An 18,403-nucleotide genomic window follows, 5' to 3' on the forward strand; every position below is an offset into this window, starting at 1 on the left:
ATTGAAGAAAAGCGAGCACTGGAAGAGATACTCTCACACAAATTCCTTTGCATTTTCCACAGCGGTTAAGAAAAGGCAGAGTGAAGTTTGATTAAATGCAACCAAGTCTTGTTTCACGTCCCCACTGAGTGGTTATATATGACGCCCTTCACTCTTTCACATAGATTTCCACATGAATTATTTTCTATCCAATATCCCCACCCGATTTTCTCAGATGAATAATCAGAAGAGCAGATTCAAAGCGATTCTTTTTACTTCAAAAACCAAAGCAGTCGGACATTCTCATCCAGAGGAAGTTCACTTTTTAAACTTTTTCATCAAAGACATGAAAAGAAGAACTTTCTTATTTAATCTCCTATTAGTGTGAGTAGAAGATTAGGAATCAGAGGAAAGTTAAATCAGGTTATAAGTATACGATTGCAGATTTGGATTAATTCTAACGTGACCTACCTTTGCTGAAATAGTGTGTTATTCTCAAGGAAAGACACATTTCTCTGCAGAAAGCGGCAGCACTACGACGATGTAAATTCTGCCCCATGGATTTTGACATCAATTCTAATTTGTTGCCCTTTGAAAAGTCTGTTTAATTCACAATTACCGGGAGAAAAAGGACAGGCGGGGACAAAGAGTGAGAGTGAGCCGGCCTGCAGAAAAGAGATGGAGAAATGGGCGTCGGTGATGGAGTCCTCTGAATGTAGAGCAGACATTACTCTCTGATTAGGATTTCAAATGAGGAGCAAGACAACTGATATTTTTCGCCATTATCTTTTTGAATGCCTTTTTTTTTTTTAATGCGCCCAATAAATTACACTTTGTGTTCATGCAAATTAATACGCATTATTTCCAGTAATGAAGTCTCTCCCTGACAAACAGTGTTGTGCTGATACCCTCCCACATCAGAGGTGGAGCACAAGCGGGGGGTTAATAAAAGGCTGATATCTGCAGACGAGGAGACCGGGTGAAATAAAAGACGGGCCCGGTCGTTGGGAGGAAGATTTACGGATTCGCAGAGACAGCTTTACTGGGCTGTTAAGACGGGCAAAAGGCGAGAGGCTCAGACACACGATTTTAGGATTGACTGATGAAGACAGATATGTAAAGAATATGTAAAGAAGCGACAGAGATCAGTCGCTGTGGGCTCCTTCCGGGTTGTTCGGTTAGAGAGGAAGAAAAAGCCGAAGCAGCCCTTTCTGCATGGTGTTGCCTGCCGATGTTCGTGTTAAATGAGGCGTCCTGGGTTAAATTATGACTCTAACGGTTGGATATTCTCTATGTGTCGGCCTGGTTCCAGCAGGCATTTCCCCAAAGTCAGCTGGGCATCAGCTCAATCAAATTCAAGTTCAAATTCAAGAATCTTATTCATATTTACATAATGTTGTGGACTGCACCGACTCCTACTAGGCCTATTGGGGTTGTAATAATTAAATTATTCTATCTTAGTGTTAATGAGAATGAGAATGTCCGTAAATACTGTTATTTGCAGCTTTAGCCGAAATACTTTTCTTTAGCTGGAAATTAACTATTTTGTTATAAAGCATTATTATACATCTTATTTTTTATTTCTCAGTCAAGGTCATTGCAGATATACCACAGCACAACTTTCAGATGAGGTATTTTTTTTATTTACATAATAAATGTATTTAAAAGGAGGCACAATTTGTATAGGATACAATCCGTATCCTGGATTGGGCGGACAAGTGACCTTGGTCTGAGTGGTTCAGAGATGATACACAATATGTTGTTGTCATTTTTTTTTTGTAAAAGGAGGAAAACATTTTCCCGGGGTGGTGTGAGCTCTCGGCCTCATCCCTCTTTGCGGCCCAGCACGGCGTCGTAGATCTTCCCGGTGAGGCGGTGCCGGACGCCGGTGAAGCCGGCGGCGGCCAGCAGGGCGGCGTACTGAGCAGCCGTCCTCTCCCGGCCCTCCGTCTGCACCAGCATGTTCAGGGAGTAGAGCTGCGCCGTCACAGGGCCGGAGCCGTCCTCGTGGAGCAACGCCTCCACCAGCAACACGCCGCCTCCTGCGGGGCGGATCAAATGTTTCATTGCTCTTTTCGCTCAACGGACGGATTGCGGAGGGTGGGGGCTCTGACGAAGCTTCGGCGCAGCGTTGACGCTGGTGACCTCTTGACTTTTTGAGCACAGTTGCGTTGAAGTGCAATCATCATTGGAACAGTGACATCACTTGATTTTTATCAAGGACACACGATTGTGCGACAGGTGAAAAAAGTGCCTCATGCGACCGGTTGTTTATTTGTTTTTCTTCTCTGGTCATGTATGCACACAAGCACATAACTAAGAAAAAACATGACAGAGATTTGTGCCTCCTGACAATGCCTGCTTCTTTTGTGTGTGTGTGTGTGTGTGTGTGTGTGTGTATCTGCGTCCGTCTATGATCAAAGTCACAAGGACAGATTTCTCTGGGATCAGCTGCATTGTGGGATACAATCTGCCATCTCATTTCAAGAGGGAGGAAGAAGAAAAAAAGTGCTCATCCCTCTCGCTCTTGAAGACAAACACACTCACGCGCTCATGCACACACACACAAACACGCACGCACACACGGACGGACGGACCGGGTTTGCAGGCTCTGTTGACTCTACTCAGAAGCTCCGTGCAGCGCTCGTCTGTCCAGTCGTGGAGGATTCTGGCGAGGATGTAGAGGTCGGCCTCTGGCAGGGGGTCTTTGAAGAAGTCTCCTACACACAGACACACAGACACACACACACACACACAAACACGCACGCACATTCGTAAGCTCAAGTTAAACGCAACTCAATCCCCCAGGGCCCTGTGAGTCAATTCACATAACTATCAAATCTGTTGACGAGCCTTCCCATAAGAAGACAATGATTCAATTAGTGGTTACATATGTAAATATAATGAACACAAATGGGTGATGTCTGTTGTAATCACATGGAAAGTATATTGCCTTAACTTAAAACGTTTCCTGTCATAACTATTTGATTTTTACATGTCACTGAAAATGCCATAATTGTGTTAGCGCAATATTAAAAGTCTACGCTTCGAAAAAACAGTCAGAAAATGAGAACATTTCAGTGTGTTCGATTTTCAAGATGGAGAGGCCTTTCTGAACTTTGTATCTAAAATCAGCTGCTTTGTGAGCCAACACAACCTGACACAGTATTTTCAGTCCAATAGAGTTGAGCGGCATCATGGACGCACACAGGGGACACAAACCACAGCGTCTTTATCTCCAATTATTTTCGGAACTTTATTATTTACTGAATGCTGTAAATTCAATTCTGAAAGTATTCGCAGAGGACTTAACTTCACTGTCGTGACACTATGATTGAAAGAAAAATTGAAAGGATGTTTTCCTCCTCCATAGCGGAATTATTGCATTGCAATTGCTATTGCGCAAGTGGTTTAACTTACTAACATACAAATAAGAAATCTGCAACTCCTCCCACAATTAGGCCAGTAGACCCTTGCCTTCGCACGTGTGTGTGTGTGTGTAAAGCATCCCAGTTGAACTATCGGTATGTTGCAACCGGTTGCAGCGCGTTACCCTCGTGGAAGTTTATCCTCCCGTCGGCCCCGGCGACAAAGTGTTCCCTCGACGTCTGCACCACCTTGGGGAGGTCAAAGATCGTCACGGTGCATTCTGGGTAGGCTGACGTGCAGTGCTTGGCTAAAGCTCCACTGCAGCCTGGCGAGCCAGAGAGAGAGAGAGAGCCAGAGAGAGAGAGAGAGAGAGAGAGAGAGAGAGAGAGAGAGAGTTACCTTTAGTTGGATGAATACACATAACCTTCATTAACAAGGCAGTGCATCACTTTCTCACACACACACAAACACGCAGCACACACAGTCACTCGCGTGGAACAGACGCTTTCAGGTATGTCCCTAACATGTATTAGCATGTTTTGCATTCGGAGGTGTGTGGCGGCTTCAGGCCAATGGACAGACTGAACTGTTGATCTGTTGATGGAGCGATAGAGAGCCAGGAGCTCGCTGTCTGTGGATCTTACGGAGCGTCTAATCCGGGGGAAGGCAAACACAGACAGACAGTGTTTGTTGTCTGCTGTTCTGGTTTAACCTTGACTCATTATTTTGTTTATGAAACTTTACATTTGAATGCATCCTATTACTCCCTGTTGCCATCCCTCCACCTGGACCTAAATTCTTTTGTCCGGACCATTATCATGAACGTGGTGCCTTTAGGGAATATCAGGAGTTTTAGCACAAACCACCACTGAAGGATGAACTGTTATTAGGGGTGTTGTAACGATCCGGTTGTAACGTGTGTAAATCATGACAGATTCACAGAAATGTCAAATATGAAATTAAGACATTTTGGAAGGAAAGCCGTATCTAGTTTGGTTCAAGGTGGCATGCAACCATCGGGGTGTGATTCCAGTTGTCCACGCCAGCCGCATCATGGAAATGTTCATAGTCGCCAGGGAATTCAACCTTCTGAGTTTGGGGATCCGCTGATTTCTGTCAGTAACACTGATATTTTAGCTCCAATAACTCATTGGTTTGAGTGCAGAGGAATTCAGGGACAGACATTTCATGGTATACAAGAAGAGATGAATATAAAGATTGTATGAATCGGATAGAGGGATGGAAACTCAGTGGTGGAATAAAGGATCAAAGGACCTCCAAACCAATGATGCCAAGTGTGTGTGTGTGTGTAGGTGTGTGTGTGTGTGTGTGTGTGTGTGTGTGTGTGCAGGTGGCAAACTGTCACCCCGTTGCTCCTTCATCCCAACATGACGTGCTGCCACCTTAGCAATCAGTATTTTTAAAAACATTTTGTCTTTTTATTACACAGACCAAGACACAGAGAGAGAGAGAGAGAGAGAGAGAGAAACAGAGAGAGAGAGAGACTCTCTCACATCAAACAGAAATTAGCAGAGGAGAAAAATCTAAAAGCACCGGGGAGGAGTAAAAACCAAACACAACACAGTCTAGAAGCCCCCGAAGCTCACCTGGCTGCCTCAGAATGTTAATGGAACCCTTTGATGGCCGCTTGTGATATTTGATATACGTGGAATGTTATTGTGGGGTTTTTCTTTCTCTACCATTTAGTTTTCTCTACTAATTTAACATGGATTTATCTGTGCATGTGTGGGACCATTTCATAAAATAGAATGGATAGAGTGCATTGCATAACTACCAGTACATTTCATAGTGCGGATGAGATGAGACGGATGAATCTCTTCTACTGGTTTTCTACATTATCACCAACTGGAATGTACAGTCAGAAATAAAAGCCACTGTGCTGTAAAGCTGTGAATATATCGTTTCTTTAGAGATGCAGTAACATTTAGGTTGATTATTCATTTTTAGGGACAACATACAGCTGAAATAAATGTCACATTAAACTAGAGCTACAGAAGTACAGCCAAACCACCTTGATGGCGATGAGCGATAAAGTCGTTGGCTGTGCGCTCTGATTTGGATCGAAGCCGGCAGACATGAGGACAGAGGGACAAACAGAGGGACAGAGGGACAGACGGAGCACAGAGCAGCAGGTGTGCAGACACGGCAGATGCTGCGTGAGAGACAAAGTCCACAGTCCCTCCCTTCACCCCCCCCCCGCTGTCCACATGCACACGCTCCTCTCTCAATGCATAAACATGAACACGCCAGCCTCATGCTGGGAAAGGACAGAAGGACAGCCCTGCGTGTGTGTGTGTGTGCGTGTGTGTGTGTATGTGTCCCTGTCTGCATGCCTGTGTGTGTAATCGTCTGCTTTCAGTGGCTCCACAGCGCCCTTGTGTGGTCAGATGAGGTGTCACACTCACACGCACACACACACACACACACACACACACACACACACACACACACACACACACACACACACACACACACACACACACAGGCATAAATACTGTTGGTATGGAGTCGTTCGCCATTCCTTCGCCTTACGGAGTCCAAAAATCAACGTTTTGTAGTAATTAAAAGAGAAAAAGAGATTCGTGCATGTGACGATTGGTTAAACAACTTGGCTTTCTTTTTCTTGATAAATAAAGAGGCCTTGTTGTTAAACTAAAAGACATTCCGTCTGGGTTTCTGCACAATACTTGCATGTCAGCCCTTTAATCTGACTGAACACTTAGGGGGTTCTGGGCTTTCATGGGCTAATGTGCTGGATCGTTCAAATGTGCTAATCACCGAGTGGGCTTCGGTCTAGTGGGCACAGCCACAGACTCAACATTTTGTCTTGGAAACCCTCATTATTAAGATCGAATTAATGCTCCTTTATTACCCCTCATCCATTAGTGCAAGAGCGGCGACAGAGTTCAAACTACAATATCTGCAATTATAAAAGCTTTTCCTTTACATCATGTTGTTTTCAGGAGGAAAAATGTCCTGTGACAGATCAGAAGATTCATCTTGTTTTTTTATTTTATTTTTGACCCTTCTGTGTTTCGCTGAACTCACATCGTGGAGCTGATGTTCTGTTTGTTAAGTCTTACTTCTTTCTCTCCTTTTCATCCCTCTGCTCTCCTTGTATTTCCAATAAATCTTATGTTCAAAGGCACTTTATAAATAAATTTTATTCAACGAAACAGAACACATAAAAGATGTTAGTGCAGGAAGCAAGTGCCTTTCTGCACTGATAGAACTCAGACCATGAGACAACATCTTGCTGCTCAGTTCAAACAGGAGTCTTTTGTTAAATAATGGATGGAATCTATAATATAAACATGACGGCACCTATTTTAAAGTTTAACGACAGTGAACCTACAACCTTGTGGGCCTTGCATTCTGCTGACAGAAACATACCTCCGAGGTCGCAGATGATGTTGAAAGGCGAAAGGTCGAAGGCCGTGACCACGTCCTTACCGCAGATGTTCCAGATAGAGTTCATCAACTGCATAAACTTCAGCATCTCCTCATCAGACCTCCACACACACACACACACAGGAAAAAACACAGTCAGTCATGTCAGGACAGCCTCTACTCTATTTAATTATCTGTGTCTCGAGGCCAAACTTCCTCCATCACTTTCTGTAAGCTGTCGCCTAAGGTTGTATATCCACAACAAACACACAAACACACACACACACAAAGTGCCTCTCCTCATCTACACCCTATGGCGACACAATGTGCGCGTGTGATTGTGAATGTGCAGCAGGATAGAAGGGGGGGGATGTCCACCGCATGGCCCAGCGCTGCGGCCTGGCCTGCATGCACCAAAACACGGCCCGACCGCCCTCTGCCCCGCAACGACTGAGCTGTCTTCACCCCATACGTTCGCCCGCAGCAAAGTTATCGGCGACCTGATACACGCCGCTACCGTCGATGACGCGCTGACCTGCGGCAGGAACTTGGGAAGGGGCTCATCGTGGCAGCCTGGGACTCTGATAACGTCGGGACGCCATGAGCGGACTGCGAGGCCAAGGGGCAGACTGTCGGCGTTCACTTGAGAACAATTTGGACGCAGGTTATCCAAACGCCCGCCAACGGTGACATCTGCAGCGCTCTCGGCCTCTGATCGAGTACATTTACGATCACGCGACCTCACGCCGTCTTTCTGATCCTTTGGAGAAAAATAGTCAGCGCCTGGTTATCTCCGTCCTCATGCACATTGTTGTAGTCTGCGATGTGTCCGCTCTCTGCATTAGAAATGTTGCGTACTCCTCAACGTCCCTGCAGGTCTCGGTCAAACCGGTGCCGACTGAGTCATGGCTCATCTTAATGCTTCAGCCTCCCCGTCATCATCATCAACAACAACAACAACAACAGAAAGATCAGAATTATGGATTTGATATAAAGTACAACCCGGGGTTGACTTTGCTGTGTAAATGTTTTGATGTGTAGATCATTACAAAACACACATTTGTTTGTTTCTTTAATCATTTTAACATGTCATCACACGACTGGATCGACATCCAACCAATTTGGGTGAAATAATACATTTGCATCCATGAAACTTCTCCTCATCCATTGCCTTGTATATTTTTAGAATCTCTTTTCAAATCCACCTACTCTGGGCTCAAACTTTTTCTTTCTGCTTCCTCGGATACGGGGATGGACGCTGTGGACTGTGTGGTGGTGAATTATTCAGGGGCAGTCCACGGCGGGTCAAATGGGAATGAGTGAACAGCAGCGTGAGTCATCCAGCCAGCTTCTGCAGGAAGTGAACGACTTCAACGGTGGTTTCTCCCTTGCTAATTTACCCACAGGACTCACAGGGGACAAACCACTGCTACTCCCCATCAAATCAATCGGGTGCATTCGGGACATTTTTCTCCTTTTCAAATCAATTAAAACCGAATTGCAAATTCATCCGTTCAAGGTTGTATTGTATAATTTGAATATTTTTTTTTTAATGAGGCTGTTTTTTTGTGAGCTAAAAATCCAAAAGGGCAAAATACAGGGGGAGTTCAAGTAATGCCACATACAAAAAAATCCATTGAGTGATGTGTAAAAATCTAAATAAAGAAGACTGCATTCATTGGAAAAGCAATCTCACATCTTTTCTTCTCAAGTTCTGCTGTAGTCCAGTTTTACACCCGTCTAATATTCCATCTGTGCTTCCACCAAAGCAAACGGGTCGCGCCGATCCCCCCGCGATGAGGACGAGGATGTGTTGACGGCCTTTGTTGATCTGGGACCGGCAGTGCTCGGAAGTACGCGGCCTCAGGCGGGACGATTAAAAAAAGAAAAACCTCTTGGCCAACAAAGAAGTGAACTCTGAGCATGTGACCCGCTGGAAAACTGCTGAGCGGCAGATCGGTGAGGCGTTAAAACTGTGGGCATTACATAACATAAACACGGAAAACCTTTAGGACAATGGCAGATATTCTCTGTCTCTCTCTCTGCCTCCCTCACCCATCTCGGGCCTTTTGATAAATCCAGAGAGTCTCTTTTGTTCGGGGTCGAGGAGGGCGAAAGGCGGGCTCAAGATGGAGAGACAGTGGCGGCTTCTTACCTGTAGAGAGCCTGGAACAGGTCGTTGGAGCTGACTCCAAAAGCCTTTTCATACTGGTTCCTTCCCTCTCTGGGACGGGGGGCAAAGACAGAACCATTCATTCGCGACGGGATCATGCGAGTTGCCTGTTTTTTTTTTTTCTTCACACGCCTACCTGCTACGGGAAGATCTAGGTATCACTGCTCGAAATCTATATTCGAGGTTGACGCACATGGGATGAAATGTGTTGACATGAATTCCCTCCCCGCCACATTCTGTCTACTTCACGCAAACCCACACAGAATCATTCATTCAGATGAAGGTGCCTTCATTCTCTACCTCTGCCTGTTTTCAGGGTTTCTCACGGACAAACTTTACTAGTCAGACACGGTGAATCCAGTCAAGCTGCCCCCCTCCCACATACCAATGAGACAATAACTGTATTTGGTATTTGATGAAGCGGCTGGCCCCCGTTAGGCTGATTGGTGCTTGTTCTTTTTGGTCTGACATTTTGTGTCGTCGTGCAAAGTTAGTTACACTTTGGCCATTAACAGATGTTCTTCTAGAAAAATCATCTTAAATTCTTAAAACGATAGTACTTAGCTATCACAACACAAGGTCAAGAAGAGGACAAGCTAATAAAATCAAGCCACGACATCCAGGGGAATTGTAACAAATCACATCAATGTAATCAGTTAACAGTGAAACAAATCCGTTAACTGCCAAGCATCTCTTGTAGCGTAGAATAATTAATAATCATGCGTTAGTCAATAAATCAAATGACAAAAAAACCTTTCAATTATAATTATTGAGTTTGCACACAGCTTTGTACTCAAATGGATTTTCTTATTAAACTATTTACCAACCCCCCCCCCCCCCCCCTCCTCCTCTCCTCTGCTTGAAGGCGTGCTCAGCGTACTGACCTGACAGCGTCGGTCAGGTAGTGCCAGCAGTGGTAGATGGTCCTGGAGCTGTACTGGATGGACTGGTAGAGGGACACGGGGCTGGAGCGGGTCAGGTAGACGCTGGCCTGCTCGCTGTTACTGTACAGCACTGGATCGAGGGGCGGGACGAAAGGAAAGGGGACGAGGGGAATGGGAATGAATCGCTGCAGAGGTTGAGCAAGTTTGAACTTGAATGTGAAACATTTGAAAATGATTTTAAGAAACTAATAAAAAAATTGTTTTTCTCAAATAGATGTAATTTCATCTAGTTTCACACATTTGTGTGTACTTAATTATGATGCAATACAATTCTCAAGAAATAATTGCTATCATTATTATTATAAGTACCAAAACAGTGACTTTCTACATACTTTGTGCATGTGTGTGTGTGCTGACCTTGTCCGTTTTCCTGGTGTGTGTTGAGGAGCTGCAGGCCGGTGCAGGCGGCCAGCAGTCTCTGAGTGCCGTCCAGACTCGCTCCGACCGCCTGACTGACCTCCTCTGCAGAGCGGGGGAGCTCCGCAGCCAGCAGCACGTCGAACACACCCAGCTCGCAGGCCGAGAACACCGTCTGGGCCCCAGGGAGACAGAGGACACATCCATTCATGTACCAAAGTAGGACACTCTGCAGCGATCCCTTCCAAAGTACAGTCACATGATATATATACACACATATGTATATATTTATATATATATACATATACATATGTATATGTATATATATATACATGTAATAATTTAAGTGGTGAGACCTGGAGTATCAATCTGACCATTGAAGGTCATTTGTTGTGGTGCTTCATTAAGCTCAGCTGAGGGGGTCGTTATGGTGTTCAAAAAGACCAAATAGTAATGAGCCAATTATATATAATTATTATTTCAGTCATTCACTTGCCCTTTATACGTTCTTATCCATTTGCTTCTCCAGTTTGCAAGTGCAAAGTGTAGTAAATTGACGTGAGGTTGCTCACATGGCACAAAGTGGTTCAGAAAAACACCCTGATGACAATTGATTGCACCAAAAGATCATTTTGTAGTTGCTCTGTAATTTCTCAATGAAGCGACACAGCATGAGCTAAAGGATTATAATGACAACACTCTAAACCCCCGGCTGAGTTTGGTACTTTTGCCTTAAAAAAAAAGTAAGAATTAGTTACTTTAAAGCATTAAGTTGCAGGCTTTTTGCCCCTCTTCTCCCTGGAATTTTGTATTAATTATTTGAAATATGTATTTGAGATCAGGAATCAGGAACATTTACCAAAACATGTCAGACAGAATTTGACTCGACGATGAGATGATCGACGGATCATCATTCTTTTTGTAATTTTGTGATGTACATATGATTATAAATTATACACCATAACTTGATCTGTAAATACTTGACATGATTTGGTAACTTGACAACGACATAAGCAAGATGTGGCAATGTCTTTCTTTGTTCTTTGTGTACCACTGTGGGAGCAACAACGTACACATAACTATCTACATCAACGGCAGCAACCTTTCCTCCTTCGTGCCTCCAGTTTGAACATTCAATCCGTGACGCTATATCAAAAGACTTTGAACCTAGTACAGGTTCGTAACAGACCCCTGAAGGTGAGTGTGTGTGTGTGTGTGTGTTACCTTGGAGACGAGGAAGCCTTCCATGTATTCCAGTATCTTTTTGGGGTAAAGGTCCGCGGCGGGTGCTCCCCCCGACGGTCCCGTCTCTCCACTCTCAGCCATGGAAAGGACCGTTGGGCTCCTCCAAAGTGAACTTCCCCGGGTTAGCTCGCTGTGCCCCCCCCAGAGGCCTGTCTACATGCGCGTGAGAGCGGCGGCGTGGGCATGGACAGAATAAAGCGAACACAAAGTGCCCACCCAGCAGCAGCCTGGAGAGATGCAGTGGGCTAAGCTGATTACGGTCCGATAACCCAGATTAGAGCAGGGGCTCAGTCTGCATGGGACAAAGAAACACACTGCTGCCTTGTTCATAATCACTCGTACACACTCTGATGGGCCGATGAGGACTCGTATCAGGTGCGTTTTCATGACCCCGAAACGTGCTTCTGAAATCCCTGAAGCTGCGAGGGGGGGGGGGGGGGGAATTGTGTTGGTGAAGATGGGCTCCCCTTCTCGTGTCCATATGGCCTGATTGCACTCCTGCTGAGGGACTAATAGTAGCATGGGACCCAATGGGGGGGCACACACACACACACACACACACACACACACACACCTAGGTCTTTCACACAAGGTTTTCAGATTGTACGGGAGACGTTTGTAAAATGACTGCGGATCAAAAAGGTATAACTTGGTGGTGGTCGGACGTCATGGTTTTTCAGCATGAATTTTTATTTGAATGTTTGCAAAACATGCTTTTAGACATCCTGAGCTTTTAGTAACAAAACCATTGGACTTCCCCAAACCTGAAATACAACAAAGAGAGCATCTATTAGAAGCACATAGAAATAAATCCAGCATGAAGCAGGAATCCCTCCAGCTCTCTGGTGCAGTTTGACTTTAGTCCCAGAAGCTTTTTGAAAAAAATACATTTTGACCCAGACTTGGAAAAGGTCTTGAATGGCTGGGACAAGTCTCAATTCTTTAATTCAAAACTTGCACATAACAGAAGAAAGAGGACAACAGAGTCCAACAAATCCCCTTTCCTTATTGAACAAACTTCTACACAAATTGTGAAGCTTGGTGATCAAAGGTGCAGCGTGGCTGAGCTGGATGAAGAGTCTGCTTATCACAACACAACCGATAACAAAGCAGCAAACATTTCAGGCAGCGAACGCAGGAGAACCTGAACGTCGATGCATGTTTCTCATAATGGAGAACATTTCACACTTGTGATGGAACGACTCCACGACCAGGGCAGCCATGGGGGTCTGCAGTCAGGCAGATGAGGCTTGAGATCAACAAAAAACATCTGAACTTACCACTTATTACTAATAACTGTTTTTGATGCACAAAGAAAAGTTGCCAGCGCAAAAAAGATAGAACCTTTAATTAAAACAATTATCACAAGTCAAATCTGAATGAATCAAATTTAAATACCCTAATAAGTGTATTCACTTTAGTTATATTGTACTTCAGTGCAAATGTTGATGCATGTCTTTCACACTGTTAGGTGAAATATAAGAAGAATTATTTTTTTTAAGTTACAAATTAAGTCAGCAACTTCATTGAAATAGCATGTGGGAAAAACAAATGTAAAAGCAACTCCCTCAAATCATCTGCAATGCCTTACAAGCCTTAAACACACACAGGGAACGCTCATATCTTTCACTTCTGATTTTGTGATGATGATTCTACTTTCATTCAAATACAAGATTTCTTGTCTCCCTGTTCTGCAGGAAGCCTTTCAGTGCTCTGTGACATTACGAACTTAAAACAGACCCTCCTCTCCACGGGGAAATCAATCAGGTGATGCTCAGCATCGTCTGAAGTGGCTCCTGTCCCTGCTGCTGCTGCGTCTCTTGTACCGGTAGTGGCTGTGACTCCCCCCGTCCCTGCTCCTGGAGCTGCCTCGGATGTGTCTGTGCCGACTCCGCATGTTGCTCCTCTCTCCGCTGTAGCTCCTCCCGCTGCTGCTTCGGCTCCTGTCCCGGCTCGAGCTTGTGCTCCGGCTGTAATTGCTGTGGCTGCACCTCCTGCTGCCGCGGTGACTGAGGCTCCTCCTGTGGCGGCTGGAGCTCCTCCTCCGTTGGCTCGAGCTCCTTCGCCTCCTGTCACAGCTCGGAGAGCGCCTTCTCCTCCCTCGGCTGTGTGAGCTCCTCTTCCGTGGGGAGTGGTTGCGGTCACTCGCATGCTCCCTACTGTGCCGTCCCCTCACCTCCTCCTCCTCCTTCTTCTTCTTTCTCTCCCGGTCCTTCTTCTTGTCTTCCCCAACTCTCCTCTCCTCCGTTGTTCGTTTTTTCCCGAGAGCTTGTGAATGCGGGCCGGCTTTGGACATCTGCTTCTCCCCGCTCTCCATTGCCTTCACTCCATACATCCGACCCAGGACTCCGAACATTACATCATTGCCCCGAGGGTCGGGGGCCTCCTCACTCGTGGCCTGCTCCGGTGCGCCTGGGGGTGTCGTGGCGTTACCGCTGCTTTTCTTCACGAGGTTGCAAAGCAGTTTCTCCCTGAGCTCCTTCTCGCGCCGCTGGAGCTCTAGTGCTCGCTCCTTCTCCACCTCCACCCGGCGGAGCTCCTCCTCCTGCTTGCGTCTGCGGGCCTCCAGCTGCTGGAGACGAGACAGCTCCTCCTTCTGACGCGCCTGCTCCTGCCTCTCCAGCTCCTCCCGCTCAGCTTTCTGTTTCTCCTGCTGCTGCTGCTTCTGGTCCTGGAGAGGAGGAGGACACAATGGAGATAGAGATAGAAATGACAGTTAAGACCAGTGTTCACATTTAACAAACAAATATGAAAGAGGTCTGAGTGAAAATGCTAGGTGTATCTTTGTGTACCTTGGCCCTGGCCAGGAGCTCAGCGATGAGACGAATGGACTCCAGGTTTCGCTGAGCCAGCAGCAGCCTCCTCTCCTCCATGGCGATCTTCATCTGCAGCTTCTTCTGCTCCTCTTGCTGCTGTCGCCTCACCTTCTTCATGGTCCTCCGCTCCTCTCTCTCCCGCAGCTTCTGCTCTCGCTTTCGTATCCTGTCTTCCTTTCTCCTCTCCTTCTCCTCCTCTTCTTGCTCCTTCTGTTTTCTGAACAAAAGGTACATTTCCCATTATATGATCATCGGTTACAGGCGGTACCTTTTTGCTATACATCCAGTTACAAAGTGCTATGCAGCAATGCATTGTTACTTTTCTTGGTCCAGTACAAGAAATATTACTTTTATTGTTATTCACTCAATATTACACTGAAAATGAATTCACTGACAGTTTAATATTGCCTGATCTTCCTTCCTCCCATGAAAGATTGATGCAGTAATAGGTAACCATGCATTAGGATTTATTGCTCCAAATTAAAATAATGATGTTAATGTTTTGATAAGAGCTTTCCATTTCTCTTGTACCTCTCCTCCTCCTTACGTCGCTCCTCATCTTCCTTCTCCTGACGTTTCTGCTCCTCCCTCTGCCTCTCCAGCTCTTGTAACTTGAGCCTCTCCAGGTTCCTCCTCTTCAGAGCCAACTCACTCAAGTGTTTGCTGGTGTCAAAGGACACCTTTAGGAAAACACACCAATACAAGGGTCACAAAAACTAAGTTGATGATCCACATGAACATTAAGTACAACAGCACCTTATTTACCTTGTTAGAATATTATTTCAAAGACATATTACAGTGTCTGGGCGTTCATGAGATATTATTGGAGATTGTAATAGATCTGAACCATCTTTTGCGCTGTGTTGGTAATTTCAGCTTATTCAGCAAAACCAGACTCAACAATGTTGTCAAAATAGAGGGAAATAATTTGAGTAATATGGATCCAGCACTCAACAATACCAAACAAAGGTTTAGATTATTCTAGGATGGCAGGTCATTCCTTCCACTCATGAACATATGGTAAAGAAATGTCAACACAACAACAACTTCAAATTTAAATCAACAGTAACTAGTGTAAGAACCTATATCGGTACATTACAAAGTGACTGACTCAGTACAATACTTATCCTCGGGTCGGGTAATGAAGGTCACTGTGTTCAAAATACTTTGTCAAATATAAGCTATAAAAAGGTCTTCAAGTTCAAGCAAGAGCTGGTGAGATTGTGAAATGCTTCGTTTTTTACTTGTAATGTGATAACAAAATCAACTCCACACAACAAAGAATATATGCAGATATCTTATAACCCTTTAAGATATCTTCATATATTTTAATTGAATTTTTGTGACACAAAGTTATCTCCCATGTGTTATTGCGTTTGCGAGAGTGATTAGCAACACAGTATCTTACAACATTGACTACTTGCCTTATTAAAAAAAAAAGTGTCTTTATAGACCTTAGTTAGGATCAATTTCTCTAGGATGCCCATTTTCTGGAAGGACATACATGTAAGTGTTACAGTTGAATAATTGAGAAAATAAAAAAATCTTTCCTTCCTATGTTCTTGCCATAACCCCTAACAAGGCTATTCTACACCCCGAGAGCCTGCAGTACCTTGATGTTGCAGGCTACTGCTTTTCCATCGTCTCCTTTCAGCATCAGCTTCATGCTGCGCAGGGTGTCCATTGCCTTGGTGAAGCCGTCATACTCCTGGAACTGGACATAAGCCTCAAAGTTCAGATGACCCCCGAAACTGAATGTGTTGAAGTTCTTGTCCAGCATCTCCTCCCGGTATGGGTCCAGCATGGGGATGTCCACATGTCGCACCTACGATCAAAGAAGTGGCATATTTAAAAATGTTATACAATGTTGTTTATGGTGGAATTTCTACTACCAAAAACTGTCTTACTGTAATTACATCTCTGAATTATATTAATGTTATTGATAACTTCAGCTATTACAAAACTCAATACACACAGAATCAACCAGTTTTAGGTGGATAGAGATCAACACAGCAGTTCCTTTCCAACCCCTTATGTCACTATAACTAATTGAGGCATTACCTTTTTCCAAAGATGTCATGTGAAATCTGTCTTAATGCCTTGTTAAAAATGGAAACATGGCCCACCTTGCCGAATGTCTCAAAGACCGAAATGAGGACGTCCTCAGAGGGCCGGTCTGGGTACGGGCTGTCCTTCTGGCTGAACCAGCGGCAAGGGAGTCCCTCTAGGTGGATGGTGTCCGGTCTCTCTCCCGGCAGACTCTCATTCATATCCTTGGCATCGCGGAAGAAGGAGTCCCAGTCGTGACGTGTAGGGAAGTCCACTTTATTCTCTATTGCACGGACCTAAGGGACAAAAAAGCGAGAAAGGTCCATATGCATTCAGTTGCCAGATTATTATGCAGCAATTACACGATCAAACTGCAGCATTATTATACAACAACACTGCAGTATAGAGCGTTTTAAATCAAATTGATTAACAGTTTTCAGTCTATGGTACCATTGAAAAAGAACGCAATGCACAGAGAGCCTCTAATGTTTACTCTCGTTGGTATAAATGCAGCTGGATGTCAGCCTTACCTTCAGTACATCAGTAAATCCACTGAGTTTGATGGTCTTCCCATCCAGGCGAGACAGCAGGCTCTTGACCACCGTCTTGTTCTCCACCTCGCCCTCGAACCGGATGAAGTCCATGGTGCTCTTGGAGATCCGCAGGGCCGAGAACTGCTCTGGAGCTACCATGGCCTTTATCCTCTCCATTACTTCCCAGTTTGAGATGCTCTTGCCCGGCAGCTTCAGCTGTGGCAGAGCCACGCTGATGGTCATTTTGGCAATGGGCTTGAGGTACAGGTTGTAGTCTGAGGAGAAGCACACTGCTTCCGTAGTGTCGTGGACAATCGTGGTCATTGTAGCGGACATGACGGGAAGCTACGGGAAGGTCGAGGAGACAATGAAAAAAGTTAGCACTTGTTAGCTGTTGTTGAAATAACAGATAAGTTACGTTAAACTGAGTTATTTCATGCTATTACCGTCCGATTAAACTAAAACAGCTGAAAAGCCATGACGCGTATCTTCAGCGACTTGTCTCGTTAAAACCCAAAGCGTCAAGTAACACGCTAAGCATCATTGGCGTCAATGTTGCTACGATTCGTTAGGTAACGTTAGCTAAGTTAGCTACTAATCACGTTACAATAGCTATTTGCAAACAAGTGGAGACAGTATTCACGTTAGGTTGCGTTACCAAACGTCGGTCGCATGCTAGCTGGTAAAAACGTTTAGCTAACGTCAGCGGAGTGTAACGGTACTCGCGTTACGATCCCTGCTAACTTTAGCGTAAGGTGAACTACAGGGCTGATAGCTGAAACTAACGTTAGCTAACGTTAATGATAACAATGCGCCAGCTATTACGCCAATGGCTAACACAACGACCAACCCATTCTGAAAAATAAAAAGAACCGACACTGTGTAGTTGAGTTGTTGTAACCTTAGTTGGCGTTAGTTTCAGGCTAGTTAGCATTAGCTTGAAGTGGCGTAACCATACAGCTCTCCTTCTTACAAAACGTAAAAGTGCGTTTATACATTGCTCGTTTAGCTACAAACATCGGTTATCGGATCCTATTTCCTACCTGGAAACAGATCGCCTCCTGGCAAGGAAATTAATAAAAATATTGTGCAGATTTATTGAGAGCCAAACACAACAAGGGGAAAACCATATAGAGAAACTACCACACAGCGGGTCTTCCTTGTGCAGTAAACTTTGACCTTAGAAAAGAACAACGTGCAGCACAAGCGGAACAGTGTAGCTGCGTTGTCTCCGGAGAGGGACCCCGCGTGGAAGAAAGTGTGCACGACACGCATGGCCTCGTGGTGCAGCCGCTTGGTTTTAGAGTCACGATACGTTCTCTTCTTCATATCTCTGTGTGCATTCGATGGGGGGAAAAATATTTATGTTTGACTATTTGTCCAATAGTACGACACCGTGTGTCTATCAGAATTATTAAACAATTTGTGTAGCACCTTGAGGCAAATTATTTATTTTTATTAAAGAAGTAGACGTACCTTGACTTATAATTCTCCTAATATGCAAACAAACTTTTTTTCTAAAACATT

The 18,403-nt window shown here is 44.8% G+C and overlaps 2 protein-coding genes across 2 annotated transcripts; both read right to left on the minus strand.

Annotated features, from left to right (window-relative positions):
* Positions 1-1,619: 1,619 nt before the first annotated feature.
* On the minus strand, positions 1,620-11,788 carry asmt (acetylserotonin O-methyltransferase). Its single transcript, XM_037487712.2, has 8 exons — positions 11,458-11,788; positions 10,234-10,408; positions 9,817-9,946; positions 8,915-8,983; positions 6,763-6,881; positions 3,533-3,673; positions 2,577-2,699; positions 1,620-2,021 (listed from the first exon to the last, which is right to left on the minus strand). Exons 1-8 carry the CDS (start codon positions 11,557-11,559, stop codon positions 1,804-1,806), a joined length of 1,077 nt encoding a protein of 358 aa, XP_037343609.1. The 5' UTR covers positions 11,560-11,788; the 3' UTR covers positions 1,620-1,803.
* A 343-nt stretch (positions 11,789-12,131) lies between these two features.
* Positions 12,132-18,122, minus strand: akap17a (A kinase (PRKA) anchor protein 17A). Its single transcript, XM_037489341.2, has 7 exons — positions 17,920-18,122; positions 16,874-17,221; positions 16,421-16,639; positions 15,907-16,119; positions 14,826-14,974; positions 14,271-14,511; positions 12,132-14,149 (listed from the first exon to the last, which is right to left on the minus strand). The coding sequence occupies exons 2-7, from the start codon at positions 17,210-17,212 to the stop codon at positions 13,253-13,255; spliced, it is 2,058 nt and encodes a 685-aa protein (XP_037345238.2). The 5' UTR covers positions 17,213-17,221; positions 17,920-18,122; the 3' UTR covers positions 12,132-13,252.
* Between the last annotated feature and the right edge of the window lie 281 nt (positions 18,123-18,403).

The sequence above is a fragment of the Pungitius pungitius genome, chromosome 10 (assembly GCF_949316345.1).
Source record: "Pungitius pungitius chromosome 10, fPunPun2.1, whole genome shotgun sequence".
NCBI lineage: Eukaryota > Metazoa > Chordata > Actinopteri > Perciformes > Gasterosteidae > Pungitius > Pungitius pungitius.